The following is a 27,566-nucleotide window of genomic DNA, read 5'->3' on the forward strand; positions in this document are numbered from 1 at the left end:
CAGCTGTGTGCTTTGGGGGTGGCACTCGCTACTGTGGGGTAACAAAAGGGCTGTAACTGGTTAGGTGCTAGTTAAACCACTGAGATTTGACAGCTGGTTTTCTCATTCGGGGTGGATCTCTACTAGCACTCGGCTCCGTATCAGTTCTTGTGGCTTGTGCTCATCCACGTTCAGCTCCTCCTAGCTCTACTAAGTGTGTGAGCGGGCAGCGGCTGGGTGTTCTGCAGCCGGAGCCAAGGGGCACCGTCACCAGAAATGCTCAACAGACCAAGCTCCACCGTACTGCTGGTTAGACGTGGATGAGCCAGCTTTCCCTTCCCAAGCCAAGTGGAAATGTGGTTTAAAAAAGAAAAATCATGTGCTTTTGAGCTGGCGATGTTAATGAAAAGGGAGAGGAATTATCTCATTTGCTTTTAGTACGGATTCTTTCCTCTCCTTTTTCTTAATAGCAGTCCAGAGCACAGAAGCCTCCCTCGCACGTAGCCATACCTAACGGCAGCTTTGTTTTTGTTTCTTTGATTCCGTCCCCACACATCTGTAAGTTTTCTGAGGAATCCCTAAGGTTGCAGACTCATGGCTGGGATACTGACTTCAGGATTACTACTTTAAAACAACAACAAACAAAAAAAAAAGTGTGAAAGCTAAATATGCTGTGGAGCTTAGTCCACAGTGTATTGGGTGGTTAAGGTCTTTCTTGTCTTACAGTTGTGTACGTCTAGGGCAGGCAGTGAATGCAGCAAGAAGACTGCTGAGCTTGTGCGGTGCTTTCTGGCTGGTAAACTTAGGTAGCTTTTAAACATTGATTTATGTATCTGAAGTGGCTGGTGGGCCCTGATGTAGCAGACTGCAAGATCAACACCAAGAAACGCGGGGAGCCAGAGGCTTTGCAGTGATGTTTGGAACAAATCTGTAAGATGAAAAAGCTGAAGCAGTTTTTTGTCTCCTGAATGTGGGCTATGAAAAGACATCTTAATGTACTTCTAGACTTGGTTAATCGACTAATTGTGAGTACAAATTATTGTGTGGTCTTAATGCATTCACTTCAGTCAATAATTCAGTATTAATCACTGAATAGTTTTTTCAGGTGTTTAGAAGTCTCCCTATTTCAGTTGACTGCAGACTCCTTATAAAAGCAGATTGATGAGATGCTTATAGAGCAGATGAATCTCTCACTTAGGTAAATGTGAGTGAAAATTTCTATCCAACAGTATATTCTTTGTTTTCATAATAGAGATAGAATTTTACTAATGTCTATTCACTCTTGTCCACAAATGGTTTTTACTGGTAATTCACATCTTCGGTTTCTTCAGAACAGCTCAATAAAATGCATGTGTGCATTCCTTCTGCATGGCACTTAATTTTTATGAAATACATATTTTATTGGATGGTAAAACATTAAAGGATCTTAATGGCCTAATTAATACTCTGTATCCACTTCTGTCTTGTGTGTTTTGCTCTTCGTTATCCTACTGCTCCTTTTTTCATGTCCTCGTGCATTTTTTATCATCAAAATTTCAAGCAGTCTTGAGAGAGCACTCCATTAGAAGCTTGTTCTTTGAATATTCAGCAACTCTCAGTAAGATTTGATTGATAGTCCCTTCCCTCCCTACCCAATCTATTTTTCGTGATTTAAAAGCAAGTTTAATTTCTTGGGTTGTCGTTTGTTATGTATGCGCAATTTACTTTGGTTTTCCTCCCTCCTTTAAATGTACCAGATATGTAATTTTCATGTTGTTTGAGGACATCTTGACAGTTTGGGAGAAATAATGTAGAAATTAATTGGGAGCTCTGCCTTAGCTGAGGGAGCAAAGATGGACAGTCTTTGTCTGGTTCTGTTAATGTATACTGTGTGATTAGGATAGGAGGATAAGCGGAAGAAAACTTTAAGCACATTGTTACCACTTATTTTCCTGTTTCAAGAATCTTCTAGCATAAGAGACTATTTTCATGTACAAGTGCAAACCACTCCATCTTCTAGAACAGAATGAGGAAACAAAAAAGCTTGCAGGGGTGATCTAAGCGCTGTGGAAAAGGCCGTCCCTCCCCTTCTCTCTGAAATATCACATTAGAGCTGTACCCCTTTTTTCTGCTTCGTGCTACTTTAAAGAGAACCTTGGGAAGTGTTCCCACACAAACTGTTTTAATCTTCTGTCTCCCTTAAGGCCACATACGGAAGCCACCAACATTTTGACTAAGCAGGACTGGACTCCCTGCAGAGCCAGTTTGTGCACTTGCTAAAGGAATTGCTCTTGAGCAACTTAAGGCCTTTCCTCTCTCGAGGGCATAAGAACTATGGACTCTTAAACACTCAAAATCCTGATTGTGTGGGAGGAGGAAAGGACTAGACACAGAAAGCAAATTTTCTTTCCACCTGATGGGTAGACCAAAAATGTCTTTGCTTTTCATATTCAGTTTGAGGTGTAGCCCAAACTGGTAAGGGTTGACTCTTGGTGTGGGAGATGTGCCAACTGCTATTTATTTATTGATCTTTTTCTTTTTTTAATTGTTTCATGGCCTGTGTAACGTGGTGTACCTTGGGTTGGCTGCCTGCCCGGGGTGCGTAAAGGGGTGTTGACTGTCAACAAGCCTGGCAATTGGGTGGCTTTGCCTCCTTCTCTCTTGTCCGTTCAGCTGTATAATTACAATCTCTCTTCTTCTACCATGTCTCCCTCAGACACTGTCTAATGAGACAAGCCGTAATGAAACTGTTTTAGCACTGCAAAAACCTGCAAAGGAAGTCAAAGGCTGGCACGTGCTTTGCTGCTAATGCCTTCTTTTTTAATGGACTACTAAGGCAAACACTGAAGTTTTCTTCAGGCATAGGAATTCTTAGGAGAAAATTCCTAGTGTGTAGTGGTTCAATAAAAGTGTTGCTAGCATTTTTTGTATTTTGTGTAAACACGGCATATGCAAACCGGCTGTTAGAAATGAGCGCAATCAAGTAGTTTAGACTTGCACATGATCTGTTTACAATTGACTGTCCCAGATCAGCGCTTCGCTGCAAACAGAGCCACAGAATAAACTTGGGAAACAAAACTGTTTCGATGGACGGCGATTCCGAATCTGAGGCCTGTTGGTGACAAGTGGTGCATCCTCTTCTCCAAGTGGTTCATAGTTTCTTCTCAGTTTCCTCCTGCTTTGTGCTCCACCAGATAGTATTGCAAGTATGAGAATTTTTATTAAAAAAAACAAAACTGTGGCAGAGAAGGACTAGAATCCTGTTCCCCAAAAAGCTGATATTGTAAACTATGAAGTTTGTATGAAGCTTCCAGCTAAGATACATCTGTTAAAGTGTTTCCCTAATTTTGTATACTATACTGATGCAAAGGAAAGAGAGCATTAGAATATGCCAGTAATATGACAAGTTAACTCTCTAAAATTTCCTGATTTAAAAATAATGGAACCGCTGTGGCAGCAGCTTACATATGTGCTGTCGTTTTGCAAGAGTCATTGTCACTTTAGTTGGTTAAACTCCTTTCAAGGAAGAAACCCCTCAGCACAGTCATATATGCTGGCAGGATTTAAAATACCATAATAATCCTGGGATTGTTTTACATTGTTTGCAAGCTTAGCTGTGTCCTGCTAGGTGGCCTTTCACAGGCCAGTCCAGTACATCAGCTCCTTCTCCTGAGTCAGAATAAAATTATTTTCTTTTCTTCTTTTTTAGTAGGAAGGAAGGTTATGCCTGGCATTCTCTTCTAACCCTTATTTTCGGTGTCAGTATTTTGGAGGCTGCAGGTGGGTGTCACTTTGTAGACATTTGTGTGAGAGATGCTCTGTGTTGCCCCAAACATTTATTTGGCTCTGAGTCTAAAAGATGTCAGCTTTTAAAACATTTAAATTACCCTCAGAGCCACTTTTAAAACAGTAATCCTGGCTGCCTCTACTGGGTATTGAATGGATTGTGAAATGTCTTCAGAGGGAGTGGAACGGACTTGAGCGAACATTTTGCAAAGTCTGACTCCATATGGATCGTTTTTTATAATGTACATAAATAGTACATTAGCTCTTTCAAATCACTTTCTAAATGAACTGAACCAGCCTCAAAGGAAAATACATCATAGTCATGCTCTGCCTGTTAGAGCCCTCTTAGAGAGTCTGATTGAATTTAAAGGTTAGTAACATCCCACACGCAAGCTTTTTCTGGCATGTGCATGTGGGAATTAGGATCTCTTCCTGAGCTTTACAGAGGTTATTTTGTTTTGCACAGCCTTTGCTAATGTGTTTATAGGTAGTTCTTTATATTTGAAAGGAAAAGTCTTCTAGATGGCTGGTGAGACCTTTCAAGGAGATGGGCTGGCTCTTCGAAAGGAAACCCTGCAATGATGAATGGCCCATTAGAAGAAAGTTGATGGCATTGCAAATGAGATTTACATGAGAATTAAACTGCTGTAGTGTATCCAACAAAGATGCTGAAACAAGTGCCTCTCTCTGGTGGTTATTAGGAGATTTTGTGAACTGATCTTTTCAAACAGCTAGTTTCTCCTCCTTCTCCAGGGTATAAAAATTTCCCAAAGATCTGGATACTTGCGGTAATAAAGGAAGAGTCTGCCCAAGAACATGGGAGGTAGGATGAAAATAGGGGTAGAATCGAAGTTGCCTGTGGCAGCCGTGGCCAGATTTCTGTGGTGAAAGGGGCAGGATCTGCGGCAAGCTGGAAATTCCCCAGCAGTTGAGCAAAGTTTTAAAATGCTTGGTGTTGAGTTAGGTATGGAAATGAATAACCAGCGCTACTTGTAGAGGCCAACTGTGGCACTGCAGTTAGTTCCATGCTGTCACTACGTATTTAATTCTCAGTGTACTGCTTAATTTCTTATTCAAAACAGAAGTCTTTGTAGAAGCTGTTACAGGGAAGTTCCCCAGAGTGTGGGTGCAGGTGGGGCTTTTCTTGGCACCGAGGTAGGTGTTAATTGTGGTTTATGATTGAGGGAGGAACGTACTTAGTTGAGCGTTTCTGCCAAGATGAGCAAAGGAGGAAAACAGTTAATATTGACCTTTTTCATTTTAACCAAGATCAGTGTGAGCAGCAGAGGCTTGGAAAGCCTCTCGGAAGGGCTCTCGAATTTCGCAGAAGCAGGGAAGGAGTGAGAGGTGCTGGTGGTAGCCATACCCTGCTGAGTCACTTCTTGTGGTCTCTGCTGTGGTAGAATGGAAGCCAGACTTAGGCTCTTATCTTAAACTTTGTCTTGGAGGGAGGAAAAACTGAGCACGTCATGAATGGGGGCTCGGCAGCCTTTTCTGGTGAAGAAACACCGCGGGCAAACGTGTGTGTTACAGAGCTAGTATTCGTCATTTCTGTGACATCTCTGGAAAACGAATGGAATGTCAGACTGACCACTGACTGCCTGGTGCTGCCAGAACAGCCGTGGTCCAGGGGTCCTGAAGCAGCCAGTTTGGCAGTGCTCGCCTAGGACTGGGGAAAGTGGGGTGTGAGAGATCCTACAGGAAGGCGAGATGCATCCTACTTCTGAGCCCTTGGCAAGGGCTGGGCAAAACTTACGCCATTTCAGTCTAACAGTGAAGGGTTTGCCACCGCCTCATGAAGGAAGGGTGTAGGACAAGGGTGGCCAAGGCAGAAGACAGAAATAAGTATCATCCTGCTTTGTTTCATACAAGTCTCCTTTCATTGTGCGCTTCAGTTAACTTAGTGGGACAGCAAGTTAGCATGGGGGTGGATGGAATAACCTTGTTTGTCACTGTGGTGCGTACTGTATTTCTTTAATAGCATAAAACCTTGGCTGCTGTCAGGCATACGCTTGAAGGATATTTATCTCCGCAGAGTGCTTTTTTTCTTTTAAGCTTCTGTTCCACTCCATAGTTCTGCCAATTTGATCTGTACTTTAGCTTTGTTTAATGGGTATTATCTGGTAGGGCTGGGATTTTGTTTTGATTTGGCTTTTTTCCCTTTGAAACATCGCGCTGGGATCTAAAATGGAGCTGCTTTAAAACCGAAGAATAGGATGGTATGTATTTTTTTTGCCAATGTTGTCAGAGTGGCAACCATATAAAATGAATTCCTGTGTCCTCTGAATATGCCCCAAACTTCCCTGAGTGCCATGCTGATGAAGAGTCCTCCAGGGCTTTGTGGAAGTGCTGGCATAAGACGTATTTTCACTCTCTGTCAAAGCGGGAGTGACAAGTATGATCTTGATTCTTCTAAGATGGACACTGGCTTAACAGGACTGAAATCCCCACTATCAGGCAGCCCATTTTACAAAGGTCCGCAGAGGCCAATAATGACTAGAAGGTGTTCAGAGATATTTGAACTAGGTTTGTAAGAGCTCCTTATTCTGTCGCCCAGTCTAAACAGCCATCCAGCCCCACGATGAATGTGGTTAAAATCCCACAAGAAGTTCTGTAGGTCCTAAATATACATTTACCACCTAAGCAAGGTGGGCTGTGCTTGTGGAGAGAGACAGTTGATCCTGCCCCTATGTTCAGTTTTGTGGCACCAGCATGTGAGGTAAGCAGGAGGAGAGGAGGTAATTTTAGCTTGATTAGCAACACAGAAGGGAATCAAGATGACTGCAGTCATCTTTTGGCAGTGGGATGAGATCAACGAGGGTTTTATTTTCATGCATCTAAGTGGGTGTTCTAAGCGATTTATTTTTTCCCTTTTTTTGTTTTTTTGTTTTTTTTTTTAAGAGAACCAAGAATGTTAATGCATTTGGTCCTTGAAATCCTTCTGTGGTCACAATTCTGGATACTTTAATGTTGTTCGTGGTGGTTGTTTTAAATGAGCGCTAGGTGCTTGTTTTCTGTTCCTGAGCAGTTCCTTGTTTCTTTGCTCTCTGTTACCTGGTTCAGCAGCAAGTGGCAAGTGACTCTCAGTACTGGACTCTCAGTTTTTCTCCTACGCACCTTTGTTTATATCCTGGAGCATGTTCAAAACTGTTTATGATTAAACATTGCTCAAACAGCCAGGTTAAGATTTATTGACATAAAGGAGGCTGGGAGGAGGGAGCGGCTGGCTGGTCATCTGTGTCTACTTCCAGCTGATAGTGATGTTATTGGAGTTGTACACGTGTCTGTGCAACGGCTGTGCTGTGCTAAAAGCACGGTCGTAAGGGACTGATACCCGTCAGCACAGTCTTTTTTTCCTTCCTACAGTACAGAAAAAGCTCAAGCAAGGAAGTGTATGTAGGTGATGCACTCTTTCCTCTTGAGCTTGGGGTTCTGAAACCATCCCATGGCTCTTGAGCAGGGGACCGCTATTTTTCCCTCGGTGGGAGAGGCTTGCACGCCTCCGAGGAGAGAGATCAGGCTTGGAGAGGTGCTAATAGGGTTATGACCTACAGGGGTTTTAAGCAGGGATCCTTTTAAAAAAGACGCATACCCTTAAAAGACAATGCCGTTATATGGAAGGCGAGGAGGTTCAAAACAGAAGATTGGAAGGTGAGCACTCTTTAGGAAAACAAATTCAAATGAAAATACAGAAATATCAGAGTTAAAAAGTTAAAAAAAAAAAAAAAATCTTTTCTGAAGCTAAAACAATTTGTTTCGTGGCCCCTCTTAGCTACATACGAACCGGAGGTGTTAAATAGCTATTTAACTTTTGAAGGAGGCTGTATGTAGCATGTTGGGTATTGCTTGTTTATTTAAAAATCACAGATATTGGTAATTTTCAGGCTTTAGGAAAAAAAAATAATTAAAATGCAGTGCTGACAATATACTAAAAAAAAAATTAACAGATTGATCAGCCTAACAAGGAGAGGGATTTTGGGAGTTATAAGACTTGATGATAAAAGTGAGATACACACACACAAATGTTGCACATAATTTACGTTTTCTGTGAAGAGCAAATATTTATTTGCTGGTGAAGAAATGATTAAGATAGGATCTAGAATCCTAATCAGGCTAGAATACCTGATTAGAGCAGCAGTGGTACACAGGCTGTTGTGTGTTATATACAGCCTCTTAACTATCGTTATTTTTATGTATACAACCACACACACACCAAAATAACATAACAGGCTTGCCATGTGTTACAGATGATATCAGGCGTCTGCAGTGCTGATAACGAAACTTTCTGGTGCTGGCAGCCAACCTCGTTTAAATAAAAGCATCGTCGGCTCCTTGTGCCAGCCCACTTCTTCGGTGGCAAACTTTCATATCAAGTTTTTAATGTCAGGCCACTCATTCTGACACTCAGAACACCTCCTGATTCCCAAGCTTCAAAATAAATAGCAGCTTTATGGTTAATCTTAGATTTTTAAGGACCGCTTACTAAATGTTCTCCGCAGGTAGTGAGCTGTTGACGTCCCTGGGAACGCAACTGCAAAGTTTTTCTCCGTTGTCGTTACACTGAGAGGCATGATAAATGATTTTAATTGACTGGCAGAGTAGCATTGGGTTAAAACACGGCTTACCATACAACACACAGAAGAAAGTTCACTGTATCTTAACAGTTTGCTCAGAGACATGAAGTTGTTTATAGTAAGGACTGCACAAGGGAACAGAGCAGCTTCTGTAATGCTGTGGTAGAATTCACCCTCGGGAGACTTTAATTAAAAAAAAAAAAATCAGACAACGAAAACCCTCAACCAATATTGATTAAAAGACAGATCACTGATGCTGTGGATTAATTTCTATTGATGTAAAATCGCATCTGATTTTTTGTGGGTGTAGGTAAGACCTTCAAGGCTCAGATGTTGGGCGCGTTGGCAGGCTGGAGTTAGATCTTGCGATGCTTCAGGCTGGCTGGACTCGGTGTAATCTGCCCTCCTGCTGCTGAACTGCAGCTTGCTTGTTTTTAAAGGAATAGGAGCACTTAGGAGGGGAAGAGGACTTTGTCTTCTGATAGCGAGCCCTGTGCCCAGCACTTCTGCTTTGGAGTGAATGGCATATTTTGAAGCTGACTCCAATGTTTTGAAATGTGAAACTAACTGAGGTACAATTATAGCACCACCTTTTTGTTTCTCAGTGCCTGGTGGATGGGCACCAAGTAACTACCATCTTGTCTTAGCGTACATATTTAACGAGGTGGTTCTTAGCATACATATTTAACAAGGTGGTCTTTGTAGTAGGCTTTAACAGAGTCTCTGACCCAAGTCCCAAAAATCTGCCTTAATGGTATTTGTTATAAAAGCTGGTTACTGATATTCTTTTGATTATACCAAGGCTTGGTTTCTGAGATCATCTGACATATTTATAATCCATCTGGAAATAATTGTCAGGATTTTTCTGGATCAATTTTAATGTAAGTGTTTATAGTTGGGATTTTCTTTGTTTTAAATCGATAAGTGAATTCATCCCTAGTCAGGTGCAGATTGACTGGTGTTCCACTGAGTTGGTAAATACGTAATGATAACGGTGGTACTTCAAGAATATCCTGCAGCTTTTTTTGCAGGCATTGAAGTGACTGAAGAGAGTCTACTAGCTGGCTTCCAGTGTTTTTTGCTGGAAAAGTTCCAGAAAGATCGTTTTTGAAACCGCGCATTCCTGGCTCTTTGCTCTCTGATAGCTTTCTGTAGGAGACTGGAGCAGCTTCTGGTGGGTGTTTTGGCATCAGGCTGAGCAGGATTACTGTAAGACCCATCCTGCAAAGCTGGGGATAGTAGAATCTGGAAAAGACCCATCCATAATGTGAACTTCCCAGGCAGGGTGGTGACTCCAGAGGAAACCTCCTGCCGTTCCTGCTGGCTCTCCATTAACTGATGGAAACACCCTTCTCAGCAGTTTCAGTGATGTTCTTTCCTGCTCCTCTACGAGATGCTATTTTGATACTCCGTGAACTTATTCCCTGACCTTGCTGTGGTATTTCATTACTGAAAAAATGTCGACTACACTATCTTAGGTGGTGTGTTCTCCTTTCCTGCACTGTGCTTTACTCCTCAAAGGGGAGGATCTGGAGGGGAAGCTGTGCAAGATGTCTCAAATAATTTTCAAAGAGTAAAATCAAAATGCTATTAAAGAGATGTAAGGAATGTAAAAATAAAAATACAGCTCTTGATTCTTCACTACTAATTCTTCAGCATGAAACAGCCTCGAATGTTCTCACTTGCATGAAAAATTAACTGCCACCGTTTGCGTCGGTTGTGTTGCTGGATTTATCGGTTTGCTCTGTGACAGCAATTAAAAGGCTCGCTAGATGAGAAATTGTACGGAAGATGTTTAGAATAAAATGATGAAGTTTTACAGCATGGTATTGTAGTGTAAACTCTCCTGAAGGTTTTGCTTTCAATACCTAGTTGTTGGAGCCTAAAAAAAAAAAAAAAAACCCGAAAAAAAACAGCGCTCACCTTCTCCTGTGCACTTTTTAAAAATATATTTATGAACCAAAGCAGCATTTTGATGTTCTTTGGGTTGGGCTTCTGGTATCTCTTTTCCTTTTTAGCCTTCCTGATCAGCCTGGGAGTGTTGACGCTCTTCCCGCTCCACCACCTGCTTGGCTCAGTTTCCCTCCCTGCCTTTTCCCGGGACGGGCAGTGGCCGAGGTGGGATGTCTGCGGAGACCGGAGGGACTGAAGAAACAAAAATAACTTTTGTGTATGTGTGTGTGTGCATGGTGCTGGCAGGGAGAGGAATCCCAGAGTTTGCCCAAACTTTCCTGTGAATATTGCTGGCTTCAAAGGAGTTTGCTAAAATACTTATTTGAAAATCTGCCGGTGTGTGGAAGTGTTTCTCAATGTGTTTGAACCTTGATGAAATGGCATAAAGGGAAGCCCTGTGCAACCGAGCTCAATAGAAACATTCATTACAGCTAATTTACTTGGTGCTTTTAAGAGACATAGCTATTCATAAGTTGTGGTTTTGCCTGATGCTGCTGGTAGTATTTGTTTTAAATAGATATACTTGCCTGCACACGCTCTTTGCCCATCTGAAATCTTGTCTGGCTGTGTTGGAAACCTTGTTTTAAACATGGTAATATGCAGTGTTAGGCAAATCCCAGTGTAACCTGTGGTGCCTTCTCATTAAGGGAAAAAAATCCCTGACCATGTGTATGGTTCCAGCTGAACAGCAGCAAAGAGCATAAGGAAAAGGTCTTGTCTGTGACAAAGAGAAATCGCAATTTTAATTTTTTCTGAAGTGTTGTCCTTGTTCAGCCATTTTACTGCACTTGCTTTTCTCAAGGACAATCAGTGAATAAACTCTGGAAGCACAAAGGTAATAAAAAGCACTTATTTTGCAGCATATCCCATCTTAGATGACCACAAACCCACTCCTGCTCCTGCAGACGTGACCTGCCGGTTGCTGTGGGAAAATTGCCATGGGTATGGGGCCGCAGGAAGCACTTGTTGGAATGCAGAAAACATTTTCGGTCTTTGTTTGGTCATCTTGCATACAGCCAAGTGACTTTAGGTATGAAATAATTAAGCTGAATCAAAGAAAATCGTGACTTTTCTGTTTCAGGAAGTTTTGAAAATTTCCAGCCTCAGAGCGTCGGCGTGGTGGCTGATGTGACTTACCTGATAAAGGCCAGAGCTTTTCTCAAAATGAATGAATTGCATTTCATTTTCTGAAAGGAGAAGTTTGCATCATGTGATGCTTAAATCTGAGTCTGTGGTTACATGCTCTTTTTTTTCTTTATGATCTGTCATAAATCTGCAATATTTCTGCTGGTACCTCCTCCTTTCCTTCCTCCCCTTGATACTCGTCCCCTCCGCCGCCTCTGTGTTGGTGCTTGTGTTGCCATGGAGGGCAAGATCAGGGAACTGATCTGCCTGATAACTTACTCCAACAGAAAAAGAAATTAATTATTATTTCAGCTACCTGGTTTGACTTGCTGTGCAGTTGGTCGGACTGTTGGCAGGAGGGTGACATTGAGAGGAAACAGCTAGGGGTAAGGAATGGTGGGGGGGGTAAGGGAAGTGCCTCTTAAGCAGAGAAACAGATTTAGGTTGTGTTAAAATAAATCTGCATAAGATTGAGTGGTATAGTTGATATCTCTTTGGGGAAAAGGTTATTTTTAAGGCAGAAGAAACCAGCGGGCCATCCACGTGAGCTGGAGAATTTTACCCGCTTGTCCAGTTACTTATCCCAGCAAGTCCAGGTTGACCATGGAAAGAGGAGGATTTCCAGCTAACCGGGATGCATTTCAGGGGAAAGACAAAAAATCATTCCAGTAATCTGGAATTATAGGCTAATTGATACTAATTCCACTGGATCAGGTATGAGGAATTCTAGTGTGCATTTGCCTTTGCTAAAGCCAGGTTTATGCTCGCTCTAGTTCAGGAAGGATACCTACGCAGCCGTGAATGCCGGGGACCCCAGAGCACTCAAGTTGAGCTGCTTCTGCATCTGGCGTAACAGCGCAATGGAAATAGTTGCTGGTGCTTTTTCTGGAAAATGTTCCCCACGGAAGAAAATGAAAATTCATGAAGTAGAAGTAAGCCCACCCTCTCGCGAATTCGACTACTGATTTCAAACCTGTGCTCACTCGCATGTGCGCACAGACAGTTATAGTTCAGTCCCAGCTGATACATGTGCTTCTTTGTATATCTGTAATGTTAAGCGTGACGGTATATCTTAAATTGTGTTACAAAGCATGCAGGGCAAGTGATTTGTGAGCTCAGGGTAACTGTGAGGTTAGAAACCAGTCCTCCTGATCTAAACCCACGTTGGGACTTCCAGAATAATTGTGACCAAACGTTGCAGTGGGTTGCTCTGTCTGTTCAGCAGTGACAGCGATCTCTATACTCCTTTATTTACTGATAAACTCAATACTTTCTAAATCTAGTTTTTATCCAGTTATGTTAAAAACGCTAATGCTGACTTTTATAGCTTTTCCTTGAATTAAACGATAGTGGCTAATACCAGAGGTGTTTTTGCAGGGAACTCTGCAGTTTATTTCCTTGTCCTTGCTGTCTGACAATGTGCTTGTCTCCAGATTGAGTTGATTCATTCTAGGAAGAACAATTGTGGTTTTTGAGCGTCACCATTTACTTGCAGACCCTTTGCTTATCTGTTCTTGAATGCAACAAATAATTTTACCATCACGTTACAGCCATTTCTCTGATGTGTGTTTGATAAAGGACTATGTGGGTAGGCCTTCAATAGGATTTCTGTGTTAAATAGAACAATTGAAAAGGAACTAGCAAATGCTGAAAACTAATTACTTTAAGACCGGTAACTTCCAAAACGAACCAAGCACTCTTAAAAACATGGCAGTTATGCTGCCTGTGTCTCTTAGTCTAAAGAGATGTGCAAAGCAAAGAATTATAATGACTCTCAAATTACCATGGTGATAGGTGCATGCTTGTTTTGTAATGTGTATTTAGACTTAAGAGAATAACATGTATTTGTCTTATTTCCTCCAGAACTCTTTCTGCAGTCTCGGCACAATTAACTTTTTCATTTGGAATGCAGATAGCACTAGCCAAGTGGATGATATAACTGATTTCTTATTGGTATTGCTTACAAACTGTTATTTAGGGGAAAAAAATTCTAGGGTAGGGAGTGGAACAGGAAATGTTAGATGATTTTATTATTATTATTTTATTATAAAGGAGGGGTGAATTGTACCTAATCTCCTGTGACAGCTCAGACAGCTTTCAGAGCTTGTTGTACGGTTTTATGACATTCGTTCAAACTAATATTCATTTCAGTTCCCTTGTGTTTGAAAGGTGGTTTTGCTACTCATGTTTTTGCCTACCTTGCTGCTTCAGACAGCCGTACTTCCAGAAAATAATAATTTTTCAGGAAGGTAAGGGTCCAGTTTATTTTTGTGAAGATGGAGAGAATTGATTTGGTTGGTTTAGTTACTGAAATGGGGGGATATTCTTCTAAATATTTTGCAGTTGAAGTGTTTCGTTTCGCGCTGGGCAGTGCAGTGAGCCTTGCTGTAGAAAAGCTGAAGGTTGGAAGAGCGTTGCCGTCCCCCAGCATCACAAAGCAACAAATCTTGGTCAATAAATGTTCCCAGCTCAGCTGTTTTCCAGTGGCCACGGCAATTATCAGAGCCTTGTTTTTGAAGAAATGGGAATCTGAGGTAGTTGTTCTTGTCTCACTTTGCTTATCTCTCCCTGGGCAGACCTTCAGGGCTTAGATATAGTTAAGTGAAGCAAACTCTTATCTTTTTCTAACCAAATTTATTTTGATATTGGGTGCACTGGTGCCTAAACTTTCCCAGTGAGTCTTTTATGTTGTCAACACCACCTCCTTTCAGGCTGCTTCAAAGTATTATGGGAATAGGGAGTGGAGTTATGACTTAATGGGAACTTGATTTTCATAGGTAGAGGCATGTGGTTCTTAGCTGATTACAGAAGACGAAGAAAATTAGCTACAGGAGGTAATTGGGGCGCTTTTCCGTAACGGCTGCCACAGTACAGTACCTGCCCACTGATCGTGGCCTGGAATTTTAGTATTTATCCTACACATTGACTGAAAGAGTGAAAAGTACCCACCTTGCCCTCTGGTAAAATCATGTCAAGTACCTTGAAATAACTGGTAATGGTAGTAGCCTGACAAAGATGACTGACGGCAAATTCTCACTTGAGCTGAGAAACCCAACATGGTTTTGGAACTTTGTGCATGGGAATAATACCATTTTCTGCCGGGTGAATTATATGTAATTGACACAAAAAAGAAATTGATTTCAGAGAAGTTATAGGAGATAGAGGAACAGCTATTGCATGGGGCTTGTTTGGGATTTTTTTTTTCCTCTTTTCTGTGTGCTTTTGTGGGCATCCTTGGTCAAACTTTAGCTAGTAATGACATAGTTCTGTTTTATCGCAACATGTGCTGCTGTAACTAGAGCCCTGCCTGTCCGTGTTTGCTGAATCCAAGGAATTTACTGATTGTAGAGATAATCGCCTCATCCTTAAGAGCTGGGCTACTGTCCCCTCGCATCATGTGGCAGAGGGAAAGATTTAGATACTGAGAGTCACTGGTGTGGTAACACTACCTGCAAGTTTAAAAACAAACGGCGTTTGCAACAGAGGGAGACAATCCTGCTTAACTTAATGACTGTGTTACTGTTCTGATCCAAATGATGAAAAGTGTTATTTTTAACAAAGCATTTCATAAAATGTTCCTCACCCAACCTGTGTCTCGGAACTGTTGTAAAGCAGATGCTACTGGTGCATTTATACCTGCAACATTCAGGAATAACAGGATTTCATAAAGTATGGCAAGATAAAGTAGACAAAGATAGTACCAACTTGTTGATGACAACTCATGTATAACAGTCTTCCAACTTACTTTTCTGGTTATTCCCTTTTGCATAATAAACTGGAATGATGTTTATATATGGCATAACATATGATATTTTATGTTCTGTTTAGATATATTGCATAATACATATAAATATCGTCCCAGGTTTTATATATACATTTTTGTATAGTTATATATATATGTTTCACCTTGGCTTTTTCATGATTTGTCTTCTTCATGTTGTCGGTGTGCTTTTCCACAGTGTAAATGTAAAAACATAAATCCAGCACAGTTTCCTGTCTCCTTTTACAATCTTTAATTAGCTTTTTCTTGCTGTTACGCAGCAGATCTTAGCAGGAGTCAGTTGGTGTTGAACGGCACTCAGGGTGCTCTAAGAAAGAAATCGGTGGCTGTAATGGCTTCTATTGAAGCTGGTACTGTGTTTTGGCAAATGCATCTCCGTTTCCTTTGCATCCGTGAGTAAAAGGTGCTTTGAGGAGTGGGAGAGTATGTCTGCTTTTTATAGTCACACAGGGTATGGAGTCGTTTGGTTAGGTTTTTTACCTAACCGTCTTTCCTGAAGTCTGCTTTGAGGGTGACTGTTCATGTAAAGTCTAGTGTTCCCTAGCCATTTATTTGCAGACCTTACGTAGATGAAATGCTTGTGGTCACCGTCACTGGTTCACCACAGGGAAGGATGCCTAATAGCATGGGTGCTGTGTTGTCAGCGTGAGGAGCTCGTCCAGGAAACTTTTGGAAAATGTGTCTTATTTAAAACAAACCAACAAGCAAACAAAACTTCTAGCAACGTCTTTCATATCACTGTAACCATGTGTGGCATGTGCACTCCTCCTCCTCCCCTTGGTCTCGGGTGTATATACAGCACGCATTCAGCGAGCGCTGTGGAGTCTGAGCTGGAGCATGCAGCAGGGAGCCAGCAATCCATTTTCTTTGACTTTCTCCTGCCTGTAATCTCATAAGGCAAGAATTGTTTCTATGCAGTTTATGGAGGTTGGGGGGCCTGTGCGTGTGTTTTCGGTTTGAACACAAGCTATAAAAAAACTTTCTATTCCCTCTGCCTTGCAAGGCATCCTAGAGAAATAGGAATCCTTTCCCACAAGGAATTGAGTTGTATGCAACATGCTACAACTGGGTATGAGTACCATATATATGGGGTTTATGGCCAGGGATTGCAGGATGTACCTCTCTGTAGCAGGTTATCAGGTAAAACTCGGCGGTTCTTTCATTGAAGCAGGTTGCTTCCTGTCTGTAACAAGATCAAGAAATTCTGCAGACCATTAATTTACCCCTTGTAATCAGCTGGAAATTTCGGAGGTGCTTAAGAGTTGTCCCTTGGGCACCCTTGGAAATACCAGTTAACTTTATTATGCTTTTTATGTTGAGTCTAATCTGTGCTTTCAGATTGATCTTTCTCTCATGATGGAACTGTTAAGCAGTAGTAGTAATTGCTTTGCATCTTTGATAGGAATCATGTAACATGAATCAAACGCTATCACTCAGTTTAAATAACTTGAAATATATACAGGAATCTTAAGGAACGCATGCTCAGTACAGCTTGGGCTGTCTGTCTTCTGTAGAAGTGCAATTCTCACATGCTTAAATCCTGCACTCATGGGCCTCGCTCCTAAATAGGACTACCTGATGTAATTTGAGTTTATCCTCTTTTGGTCGGAAGGAGGTTAATTAAGGGAACAATTAGAAAAAGCTCATTAAAACTGCATTCAGCTTCAGTGTAATGAAAAGTGATCTTCCTGTGACAAGATGATTCAGAAATGCTTTTTCTGATTTCTCCTTGACACAGTGCCCCAGTATTAGTGCGTGTGTGCTGATTTGAAGCAGTGGCATTACTGTGGTAGTTGTGATAGGGACGGGAACAATAGTGTTAAATCCAGGCACCTTCTCATCCCTGAGGGAGGGGAGGAGTCCTGCAGGAATTTACCATCTATTTTCCATTGTATTTCCATTTCTTGGGTCCCAGGTTTTTACAGCAGTAAAATTATCAATTTGGATAAATTACCCCCACCCCGGCTTTGCGGGCTGTGTCAATACTGGAAGCCGGGACAGACTGTGAGCACCCTTGCATATATCCACTCTGATTTTTCTGGGACTGGCTCCTAGCAAAAAGGCCATGTACGTGCTAGCCAGCGTAATGTGTAAAAGCTAGTTGTATGTCCTGGGTTCTGTTTCAGGGGCTTGGGAAGCCTGTCTTTCTAAAAATGAAATCACAGCAGACAACAAATGGTTTGCTTGTGTAGTCAGCCCAGCCTTTCTGATTCTCTTCCCTTCTTGCAGTCTGAGATTGCGGGTAAGTCCCGTGGCTGAAGGGGATAGCTTTGGGGAGGCTCTCAAGGAAAAGCAATGTTAAACGGGCCTTTTCATCCCACATTTACTGGGTTAGTTTAGACTTCATATTTCAGGTTGACTCATGTTTTTGGAAAAGTAGCAGATTTTGTTAAAATTGCCCATGCTCGCAGACTGATGGTTCTGCCTTACAGTGTTTTGGGTGCTGGTATAAGCTTCTTATCTTTACAGCATCAGATAGAGCTGAGGAGTTAGTTGCACCATCACCTGGAAGCAGTAACGTGTAGGAGATGTGGATCTTGAATTACTGGGTCCTTCTGAAAAGGAAGACTTAATGGCAATGGGACAGAGCTCCTTACTGGTATGAAGCTACAGTGGGGATCTTCTGGCCTCAACAGTGCCGCAAAACTGCCTCGGGGCTCTGTGCAGCCAGGGCTGTTGAGATCAGCAGCAGGTTGGGATTGCATTGAACGCTGTTAAACAAGGACTGATTTGTCCTCGACTCAAATGTTGAAAAATGCTGAGCACCTACTGTTACAGCAGGGAGTTCCATCCCTCTGTGAAAGAAAGCTCGGCTTTTCCCCAGTAAGGGCTTGAGAAATGATGAGGCTTTGCTCATACTGGTATTGATCCTTAGTCCATGTGATGCTCGGTGCAAAATTGTGCATTCTCTGCTTTTTTCTATGAGCAAATTTATGTAGCAGTGTGAAAGCTTAAAATCCAGGGTAGCGGTTCAACGGCCTTGTTTCAGGTTCGTCTCGGTAAGCTGCGTGCCTGCTGCTGGCAGGCATTGCATGGCACGGACACTCTGCTATTTTGAATTGTGCATTTGTATTGAGTCTGCAGGGACCCATGTTTAGAAGGGTTAGATAAACGCGATTAGGCTGCATTGCCAGCAATGATGTTCTTATTTAATGCATTAATGAGTGCAGGTGGCAGGACCTCTGAAGTGAATGAAATGCAATGCTAACTCCGGCTGTATGTTGCAGAGCCGTTGTGAGTCCAAGCCGCTAAATGCTGAGCCAGCTCATTTGAGAGGTGAGGTGGGAGATGGGAATGAGCTTCCCATGCCTGAATGATAATTTTGCGTTCTTCACGGCAGGTTTCTGAACGCTACCTTGCAGCAGAACTAGCTTATGCGGGAAGAATCAAGAGCAAGGGAGTATGTCTTTAGAGCTGTGATAGGATGTTTCTCTGCATTTCTATCGATAGCAGCATTAAGATAAGGTGGTCACAAATACATATTTACTTGCCTGCCGCCTGGCAGGATTCAATAACACGGTGGTTAAAAGAATTACGTTCAGCCTACACCGGCACTTACTGCTGGAACGACACTGCCCGAGTCCCTTCATTTCCTTCTACAGGCAAGATGCTGGAAGGCAGCACAATTACTGTGCTCTGCTGGCCTTTCCCACGGTGAAACCTGGTTTTTATTTCCTGCTGCTTTAACCTTACTATCAGTGAAATGATCCCTGGAAAGCTTGTATTGATTGCACATTATTGTCTAATTAAAGCGCAATGAGAAGAATTGCAGAACACTCGCTCTTACAGCCCTGTGCCTATTGTAGACACTATAAATTAGAAAGCTTTCTGTTCAAATATGGAAAATGTCAGTGCTTATTTCCTTTTGAATTTCCCTTTCTCCTGAAGGCTACACTTGTAGATGTGGGATTATTTTTTTTTTCCCTAAATAACAATTGGAAAGAAGTGTTATTTAGAGAAGAAATGAGGCCCTGTAGGCTTGCAGGGGCCCTGTTAGCTATAACCCATGCTGTCTAAAGGGAGGCGCTTCTAAATGAATGTATTCTAATCTGAAACCTGCTAGACCTCATGTCCTTTAACATCATGTGCAGAGATATAAATGGGTATTAGTTATACAATAGGTAGAGGCCAGTCTTTAAATAGTGCTGACTGGTCTTACCTGGAGGCTGTTTGTTGCTCTGTCTGGATTTTATGGCTCTTTGGTCCATGTTGCTTGTGGTTTGATTGTTTCTAGTAACTTATATCTTCCTGAGTTATGTGCATGCAACTAATAAAAGGTAAATCCTAATCCTTGATATAGCAGGAACCCAAGAGTTTGTCATTATAGTTCTGCGTCTTGGTTAGTCATTGAATGAATACATGGCCTTGGGGAAATCACTCGACTTACCCAAACCTTCAGCCTGCATCTAATCTGGAAGGGATACCTGATACAATATGATACATTTACAGGGATTTATAAATGATCAGTAATTCTGCCCAGGACACTGGACAGAAAGATGTGACAGAGAATGGTGGACTATGTTATGAATGAATTAATGACTCGCCCATTGCATACAAGAACACTTAACTATGTTTAGTACTATGTATGAAACTGACTTTCCCTTTCTTTTCCTTACAGATGTACTTTCCGATTCCCTAGCACGGTTATAAAGATCCAGTTCACATCTTTATACCATAAAGAGGAAGCAAAAGAGGAAGCCTCATCGCCTCCCCTTCGGCCACTTTACCCTCAAATATCGCCTCTGAAGATCCACATCCCGGAGCCGGATCTCCGGAGCGTGGTCAGTCCCCTCCCGTCCCCCACAGGCACTATCAGGTAAGACGTTAACTATCCAAAGTCTGCTTTCTGGAAACTCCATGTTCTCCGACACCAGTCTGTCAGCCCTGTTTTGTTCGGTATATATGGTGCATGACATGCCGTCTTAAAAATAACTAGTTAAATATCTCATGTTCAGAATGATGGAAGACTGGTAAGATCAGTGTTACGGTAGCTGGAAGTAAGGGAGAAGGGTTTTGTTTAAGAGCTCAAAGGATTCGGGGCGGGAACTTGAGTATTAGTTTGACTATAACTATATATATAACTCTGTAACTATAGAGTTACTGGTCTATCTTTGGCAGTGGAATTAGAAATATCTATCAAGAGCATGGAGAAAAGAAAGCAGGTAAATATTTTCTATGTTAGGACTGCCTGTTTTATTTTTATCTCAATAATATTCTGTTGTTGCTGGGTGGTGCCGGTGTTATCTGAAGTTAGGGACAAGGGTGGCCATTGGCACGTGGTTTCCTGGGAATAGAAGGAAATGAGGGTAGGATGCTGACCATGTACTGAGGGGCTGTAGCAATCTGAACGTACATCTGTGCGAGTATCCTGTTTTGTAAATTATCTGATTCATGAATGTGCAGTACAAATAACCTGCACATCAAGTTACTGTCTGGAATATTTTCTTTCTTCTCAGTAAAGAGTTGATGTTACGGAGTTGCAGTGTAATCTCTTTTTACATTAAAGCTGTTATTGAAGTATAATAAATTTTATAAAGTGAAGTAGTCTCGTGGTATAGGATGATGCATTAGAGTTTTAAAACGTGCCTCAGTGTAGCAATAGTGTACCTGGTAACAGTAATAGCCTTTGGTTTGTTTTCTTGTCTGTACATTTGTAAAAAGGTATAATACCCAAACATCTTCTGACAGTTAGCACTAATTCAGTGAGTAGTATTCAAATTTACATGGCTGAGAACGGCTTCAGTGTCACAGTGAAGCCAGTTTGGTTTTGCATAGATCTGGAGGCGCTTGCTTGTTTGGGTTTTTCCCCCGGTCTTGCAGAGCTGCACAGATGTGCAGTGCAGATATTCTAGAAAGAGGGGGCTGGAGGTAGCTGTGGTTTTAGTCCTCTGTTCAGGCACTGCTTTTAGTTTATATTTAACCTTCTCTTTTTAGATGAAGCTTGTTGCTGGGAGGGGAGGGGGATGGTTTCTTTGCCAACATATGGTAGTTAGTTTCCATTCAGTCATCTTGCGCAAAGCAGCACAGTGTGGTTTGTGTTACTAACAGAGGCTGTATCTTTTGACTCTGGCATATGCCTGCAACTGATATTTGACTCCCAGAGAATGTTTCTTTTGCATAAGGAGAAAGTGGAAATAGTAGTGTTGAATTGTGCTCGGCCCCTAACGGAGTGTTTACTAAGGGTGATTAATGATTGCATCCGTTTGTCTTGAGCAGAAGCTAATCCAGCCAAGTCTTCAGAAAACCTCAAAAGACATCTGAGGTTTCACTTGCCAAACCCCTTTCGTTTCCGAGTTCCTCTTACAGAGGAGGGGCTGACACGTTTGTAAACATCCCTGCTCAGCCCCTTCGACCTTCCCCTCTCCCTCCACAGGGTCTCGCAGCTCTCATACCCTGCGGGCCGTGCTTTAGGGAGTGATTTGGGTGTTTCTGGCTGAGAAAGGGAATGCTCTTTAGGGCGCCTGTAGCTATGCGTTGTGGCCATCTGGCTTTCCAGGCAGCTCTCTGCTATCTTGGTGGCTTCACAGTGGTGGGTGAGGCTGGCACAGTGTCCTCTCCCCTTTGCCGAGGGCAGGTCCGGGAGGGCTGGCAGGGGCTCAGCGTGGGACCCACATCCCTGTCCCATCGGTGCCTTTGGGAGGTGGTTGCATGAGCTGGGCTCTCCTCCTCCTCCTCCTCCTCCTCCTCCTTCCTCTCCCCCTTCCAGTATTTACTTTCCTAATTTGGTGCGTTTGCCTCGCTCCTCCCTGATTGGCCCATGGAAAATTATTGCAGTTTGGAAATCCTGGGCAGGGTGAAATTTCCTTTTTGGAAAAGTGGCTCCTGGCCCCCTTTTCCTGCCTCCGCCCCGCTGCGGGGCAGGGGCCGTACCTGCGCTCCCACCGCCAGCTCCAGCCCTGCCCTCCTGACCCCCAGCCCTGCTCTGCCTCCCTGTTTACATTGCAGCTTGCTTCCCTGCAGGTTCCCCCCTGCAAGCTTCTGGGTTTTTTTTTTTCCCAGCCTATTTATTTTCCCTCTGTGAACTGCACCGCCTAGAGAGGGAATGAGTTTTAGTTAAACAAAACCAAACCTGCCACCCTCAGCAGCTTTGCAAAGCAAGATTCCTGCTTACTCCTAGGGAGAAATGTGTCCACTGTTTTCTTAGCTAGGTGGTTTATCTCCAGGAGGGGCCGTTTGTAGATGGGTTTTCAATGCTGTTGTACAGCTTTAAGGGAAAATGTTGGTTGGCAGCATGCTGTGAGGCTTACACATAGGCATGGCTTATTTCTTCCTGCTTTGAGTTCAAAATTCCTTTTAAAAAAGTCAGACTTGCATGTTCCAAAAAGGAAAAGGCCACTGTGGTTCTAAGAAATTGGTAGAAGCAGCCTGTCCGTTTTACACAATATAAGAAAGGGCAGAGCAGCACCAAATCTTTTCTCAGTAGATTCAAGGCATCGAAAAGCTGTGTGAAAAACATGTGTAGTTTGGTTAAATTCAGCTGGGCCTGTTGAGAGATAGAACTGATTCACGATTTCAGGAGTTAAGGGACGATCTTTTGGTACGTGGCTTTAAGGTTATGCAGCTTGCACTTGGAGGATCCTCTTTGGGTGACATCCTTACTGGTGACGTGAAGTTCCTCACCTGTGCTGCAAAGACTTAGCTTTGCCTGGTTTTGCTGGAAAATCCGTGATACCTCCATGAATGTGACTCTGTATATGTGCTGTAATCTAGTCCCCAGAGTGGCTTGTGTTTGGATTATAAACAGTTGCACAGAAACAAGGTGTGATGTAGGAGCCTATTCCTGGTCTCAAAGTCATGCTGAGTTGGGAGTTTTAGTTTTCCTTTTATTATCATCCACTTGCTGTTAATGACCCTGTATTAGTATCTTAGCTCTGTTTTCCAAATAGCATCTCGCTCTGGCACTGCCCCTCAGGGTTGGGTTTTTTAGTATTTATGAAAATGAAATTATTTCTCTCTACGTGCTTCCCTATTCTAAACAGCAGTTATGTTCTCACTGATATATATTTTCTAAAAAGCTACAGTAAAGAAATATCAGCTGCTGTACTACAGAGGTCAGTATCGTTATTCATATTTTACAGCTGCTACTTCTGGCTTATCTCTGGAGCAGAATCACTGTGGGCTTGAACACTTTGTCTTGTACTTGTTTGTTTTTTCACTGAAAGGGCATGGGTAGTTAGCTCACATCCACAGTCTTTATCGGTATAAAAACTCTTTCACGTGTAGGAGGAAAAGCCCTTAGAGCCCTGTGAGAACCACTGCTTGAAAAGCGTCTGCTGAGGTTCTGTGCTAATAGTGAAACTGGTTCATATTTGCGTGTGGACCCAAATTTTTGTTTTAGAGAACTGTTAGTACTTAACGAGCCTGCCCGTGTTCGGCCATTGTTAGAAGGGTCAATACCTATTTTATAATGAAGTTAGTGGCGTGAATAATGGAAGATCAGCTGGTATCCTTCTGCATCTTTTGTTTTATAAGCTTGATTACTAAACCAGAAGATGTAAGCTGAATTGCCATGGTTTCAGAAGCTATATATTTTAAACCTTATTTCCTTTTTTCCCATATTTTTGCTAAGCAAAATTAGCTCAGTAACACGTTGCATGTTCTGATAGCGGATTGCTCAGAGGCCTGCACTCCAGGAACTGCAGTTGTCTTGGCTTAGCCACCAACTTGTTTTGTGGCCTTTAATACGTCATTTAAATACACTGTCTGATTTTTATGCGTGTATAGTGTAATTACTACTTTCCAAGAGCATGAAGTAGATAAACTATGTATTGAGCTCTCATTCCGTAAAGCGTAACAGAAGAGTGCGTGTGAGCCACGTTATAGTAGACGTGCAGATGCTGGCTGTGCTTTGATTCAGGCTTGGCTAGGAAAAAGGGAGTGCTTTCTAATTAAGACTTGAGGACAGCTGTAACAACACCATTTCAGAACACTCAGGATTTAATGTGAATTTCCACGTTTCCTCTAAGGGATGTAGTGGGAAGCTGAATGAACCCTGACTTCGGTGGCTGCATTCCCTCACTGGAACAGGATGCATAAATATTGTCTGCTCCATTTCATTCAGGCTTTCCTTCTTCCTATAGCACTATTAGCCGTCTAGCTGAAAAGCCGGTGAAAAGCTCCGAGGCAGGTTTTTTCCAGGCTCTTTTGCATTGTCTTGGTTATCCATTACTTCCTGCATTCGGGCAGAATATACAGCTCAGGTGACTCCCACAATTGGACAGACCGGTGATTATTTTTAATCACCCTTGTCTCCAAACCACAAGCCAACTAGTGTGATGCATATGCATCGTGTAAGAAAAGCAACAATCTATACTGGGCTTGGGGGTTCCTACGCATGTTTAATTCATATAATGGACCATGTGCTAGAGGAGCTGTGCCAAGCCATGTGCTGGAGGAAAGGTTGCAGATGTCACCAGCTACACAAGCACTTCCTCTTCCCCTGATCAGCATAAAACGTTCACCGAGTCCACGGTCGGAGTAAGCTCACTTCCTTTCGAAGAGGGGAACCACTGGAGCAGAGACAAGTAATAAGAATTTCAACTTTTGCGGAGAGCTGACTTTCTCTCGCTGTGGCTTGTTCGACAGCTTTGTTTTTCTTCAGCATTAAGTAGGCAGGGTAGCTCTCAGATTTCTCCTTTCACATCAAAATCTGGCTTGGTTTGGCAGCCTCACCACTTGTGATTGTTTCTGAAACCCGGCTGAAACACGCAACGTGCAAGGACTTGCCTTTCTTTGAGTTATGTTTTTTGGGCTAGGCTGGGGAAGGAGCGAGCGGCAGAGGATTCTCACCCATTATTGCTGATTGGTGTATCGGGGAAATGCCCGTTTCGCAAGCCAGAGTGCTGTACTTTGACCTGATTCTTGCTTATTGCACGTAAAAAGCGTCCCTGTATTTTTTGGTGCCCCTTTTTGCAGGCTCGCGAAATGAAATATAGGGGTATTCCGAGGTTTGTGGCATTTTTCTAACCATAGTTACTGTGTGCAGGGCAACGCACCTCCAGCGTGCATTTTAAGAGAAGACTGGGGAAGATTTTGTTAAGAAACGGGGGTTCTTCCTTTTTACTCAATAGGGGCTTAAAAGAATTGCCTACTTGGACAGGAGTCTGTATATCAGCAGTGTGGCCAAGGTTGTAGCTCTTATCGCTGCTATGTCTTTTGTACCCCCTTCACAAAAGTGCACTTAGGCATTTTTCAAAGGCCCTGCCCATGTGCATACCATTTCCTAAACCGCAACGTGGAAGAGATGGGGTTTTTCCTCTTTAGTAATGCAGATTCCAAATCAGGTGAAGAATTTTATGTGGGATCCCAGGTAATCTTTCCTCTTTCGCATGGAGAGGGTAGGGGCTTTATCCATATACCTGGCTTAATTTAAGCCTCTATAGCTTGATCCCTACAGATATCTTTCTTGCAGAAACGAATGAAATTAAGTAATAGGGCAGCTTTCCCGCGTTCTCGTACTGCTTCTCCTTCTGGGGAAATTGGCACTGGAGTCTGTGAGTGTTCCTGTTCCCAGTTTGTTCATAGGCTTGTAATATGACCATAAATAAATCATTTAACCACTTGTTGCTTCGTTTTTATATTTCTTCCCCCAGTCTGTAAAATGTGGCTGGTATTGAGAGAGTCTGGAGATTTTTACATAAGAATCGCTGTATGTGCTCAGGCAACAGACCCCTCTAGCCCCATATTCTGCCTCAGACGGGTGTCTTTGGGGTAATATATGAACACAGAAAATATAAAGTAATGCTAACTAACGTGCAGTCTGCCTCCACCATTTTCTTGGATCAGAGGCTGCCTCAGAGCAGGGACTTCCTGACCATCTGTACAATAAAGCCCCTGATGGATTCCTTGTCTTCCTCCTTTCCCCAAGAACTTGTATAACGGCCTTTTGCATTCACACAGACTTTGAGCATCAGCCCTGTCTTACAGTGTGTCGTTCCATAGTGTAACTACAAACATAGAAACACTTTGTCTCGTTTTGGACATGCCGCTGACTTTTGTTTTGTGTTCACTAGTTCCCTTATTGGAAGAGGCCAGGAGCTGAACACCTTCTCTTGCCTTTATTTTTATAGGCTCTGTCACCTTGCACCTTAAGACAAATAGTCTTAAACTATTTGTTTCCTGTATGAAATCCGTTCCTTATCTCTGATCATCCTGGTTACCCCCATCAGTACCTTCTCTGGATCTGCTGTATCCTTCTTTTTTTGAAATGAGAAGAGCAACACACAGTGTCCTGGCCGTGGACGCACCATGCACATGGTGGTCCATCCTATTTTTGCACTCTGATTCTTCAGTTGAAGCAAACTGATCTTGGACATTCCAGCAGAAATGCAGTAAGATGTACATCCCCAATAGCTGGCATTGAAAGACTTAATTGTTGCTAGAAAGTGCTGTGAACTGGAGAGGCTAGGTTCTTGTTGGCAGGAGTTGAAAGTGAATCGTGATGCTACAAGACCTCTTACGTTCTCAATAGCCAGAAGTAAGCCCTGTGTTTAAAAGGCTTTCTGCTCATTACACGGTGAGTGTATTACAGGCATTGCGTTCAGCCCTCACCTTTCTGGCCTTCCAGCCGAAGCAGGGTTAAGTATTAAATGGAAAATGTGCTGCAAAGGACCGACATGATTCAGCACGTGGTTGTAGTCTGATTCTAAAGCTGAGTCTCAGCGTAGTATTTGGGGAACTGTGGCTCAATGGCTGCCTGCAGTCAGTGTTTCAAGTTGAGATGCTGAATCCTCAGTGGATATCCAAGATCTCTGGGACTTGCGGCATTAACCGTGGTGCCGCAGGATTGAGACTGTAGGTAACTGCAGCTGGTTTCCTTACGTGCTCTGTGTGTTTTTCAATGGTATAGAACACTTGCTTCCTCTGCAGAATGCTCTCTTCCATAACAGACAAGCTTAACCCAAATTAGCTTGGATTCCTTGTAAGCTGAGATTGCCTGCATGGACAGTAAGCACGGATCACAGCAGTAAGTTAGGATGACCAAGAGCTGGGTGAAATTGCAGACCTAGCCGTGCTTTTCTCAGTAAAAGGTTATAGTATCAAAATGGATCAAGTTATCTCCCGAGTATTGATGCAATATTAGTATCTAACAAATCGTAATCACTGTCTGCACTCTTGATTTTTGTTTTATAGCACAAACAGGTGTTTGTAGGGAAATGTCTTTTTGTTCCGTAACATTTTTAAGGGGGGTGTGAGTGCAAGCGTCCCCGGCCAGCCCCTGGCTCTGCATGGCGAGGAGAATTCCAGGAACTACAGGAAACTGATGTCACTGCATTGTGTTTGCTTGTTTTCTTTTGACTGCACTAATGTTTAATTTTAACTTAACCCTCAGAGGGGTATTTTTAGTAAAACTGTTTCTTCACTCCTCCCGTCCCATGTTGGGGGGGGGG

The 27,566-nt window shown here is 42.7% G+C and overlaps 1 protein-coding gene across 2 annotated transcripts in view; it reads left to right on the forward strand.

Moving 5' to 3' along the window:
- The window catches only part of FOXK1 (forkhead box K1), a 47,701-nt gene that overhangs the window by 6,532 nt on the left and 13,603 nt on the right, over positions 1-27,566 (forward strand). For both annotated transcript variants that reach the window (XM_054211868.1, XM_054211869.1), the window contains exon 2: positions 19,796-19,993. In XM_054211868.1, coding sequence (XP_054067843.1) covers positions 19,796-19,993 — 198 coding nt within the window. The remainder of the gene's footprint in view (positions 1-19,795; positions 19,994-27,566) is intronic.

Source organism: Rissa tridactyla, chromosome 8, assembly GCF_028500815.1.
Source record: "Rissa tridactyla isolate bRisTri1 chromosome 8, bRisTri1.patW.cur.20221130, whole genome shotgun sequence".
In the NCBI taxonomy this organism is placed as follows: domain Eukaryota; kingdom Metazoa; phylum Chordata; class Aves; order Charadriiformes; family Laridae; genus Rissa; species Rissa tridactyla.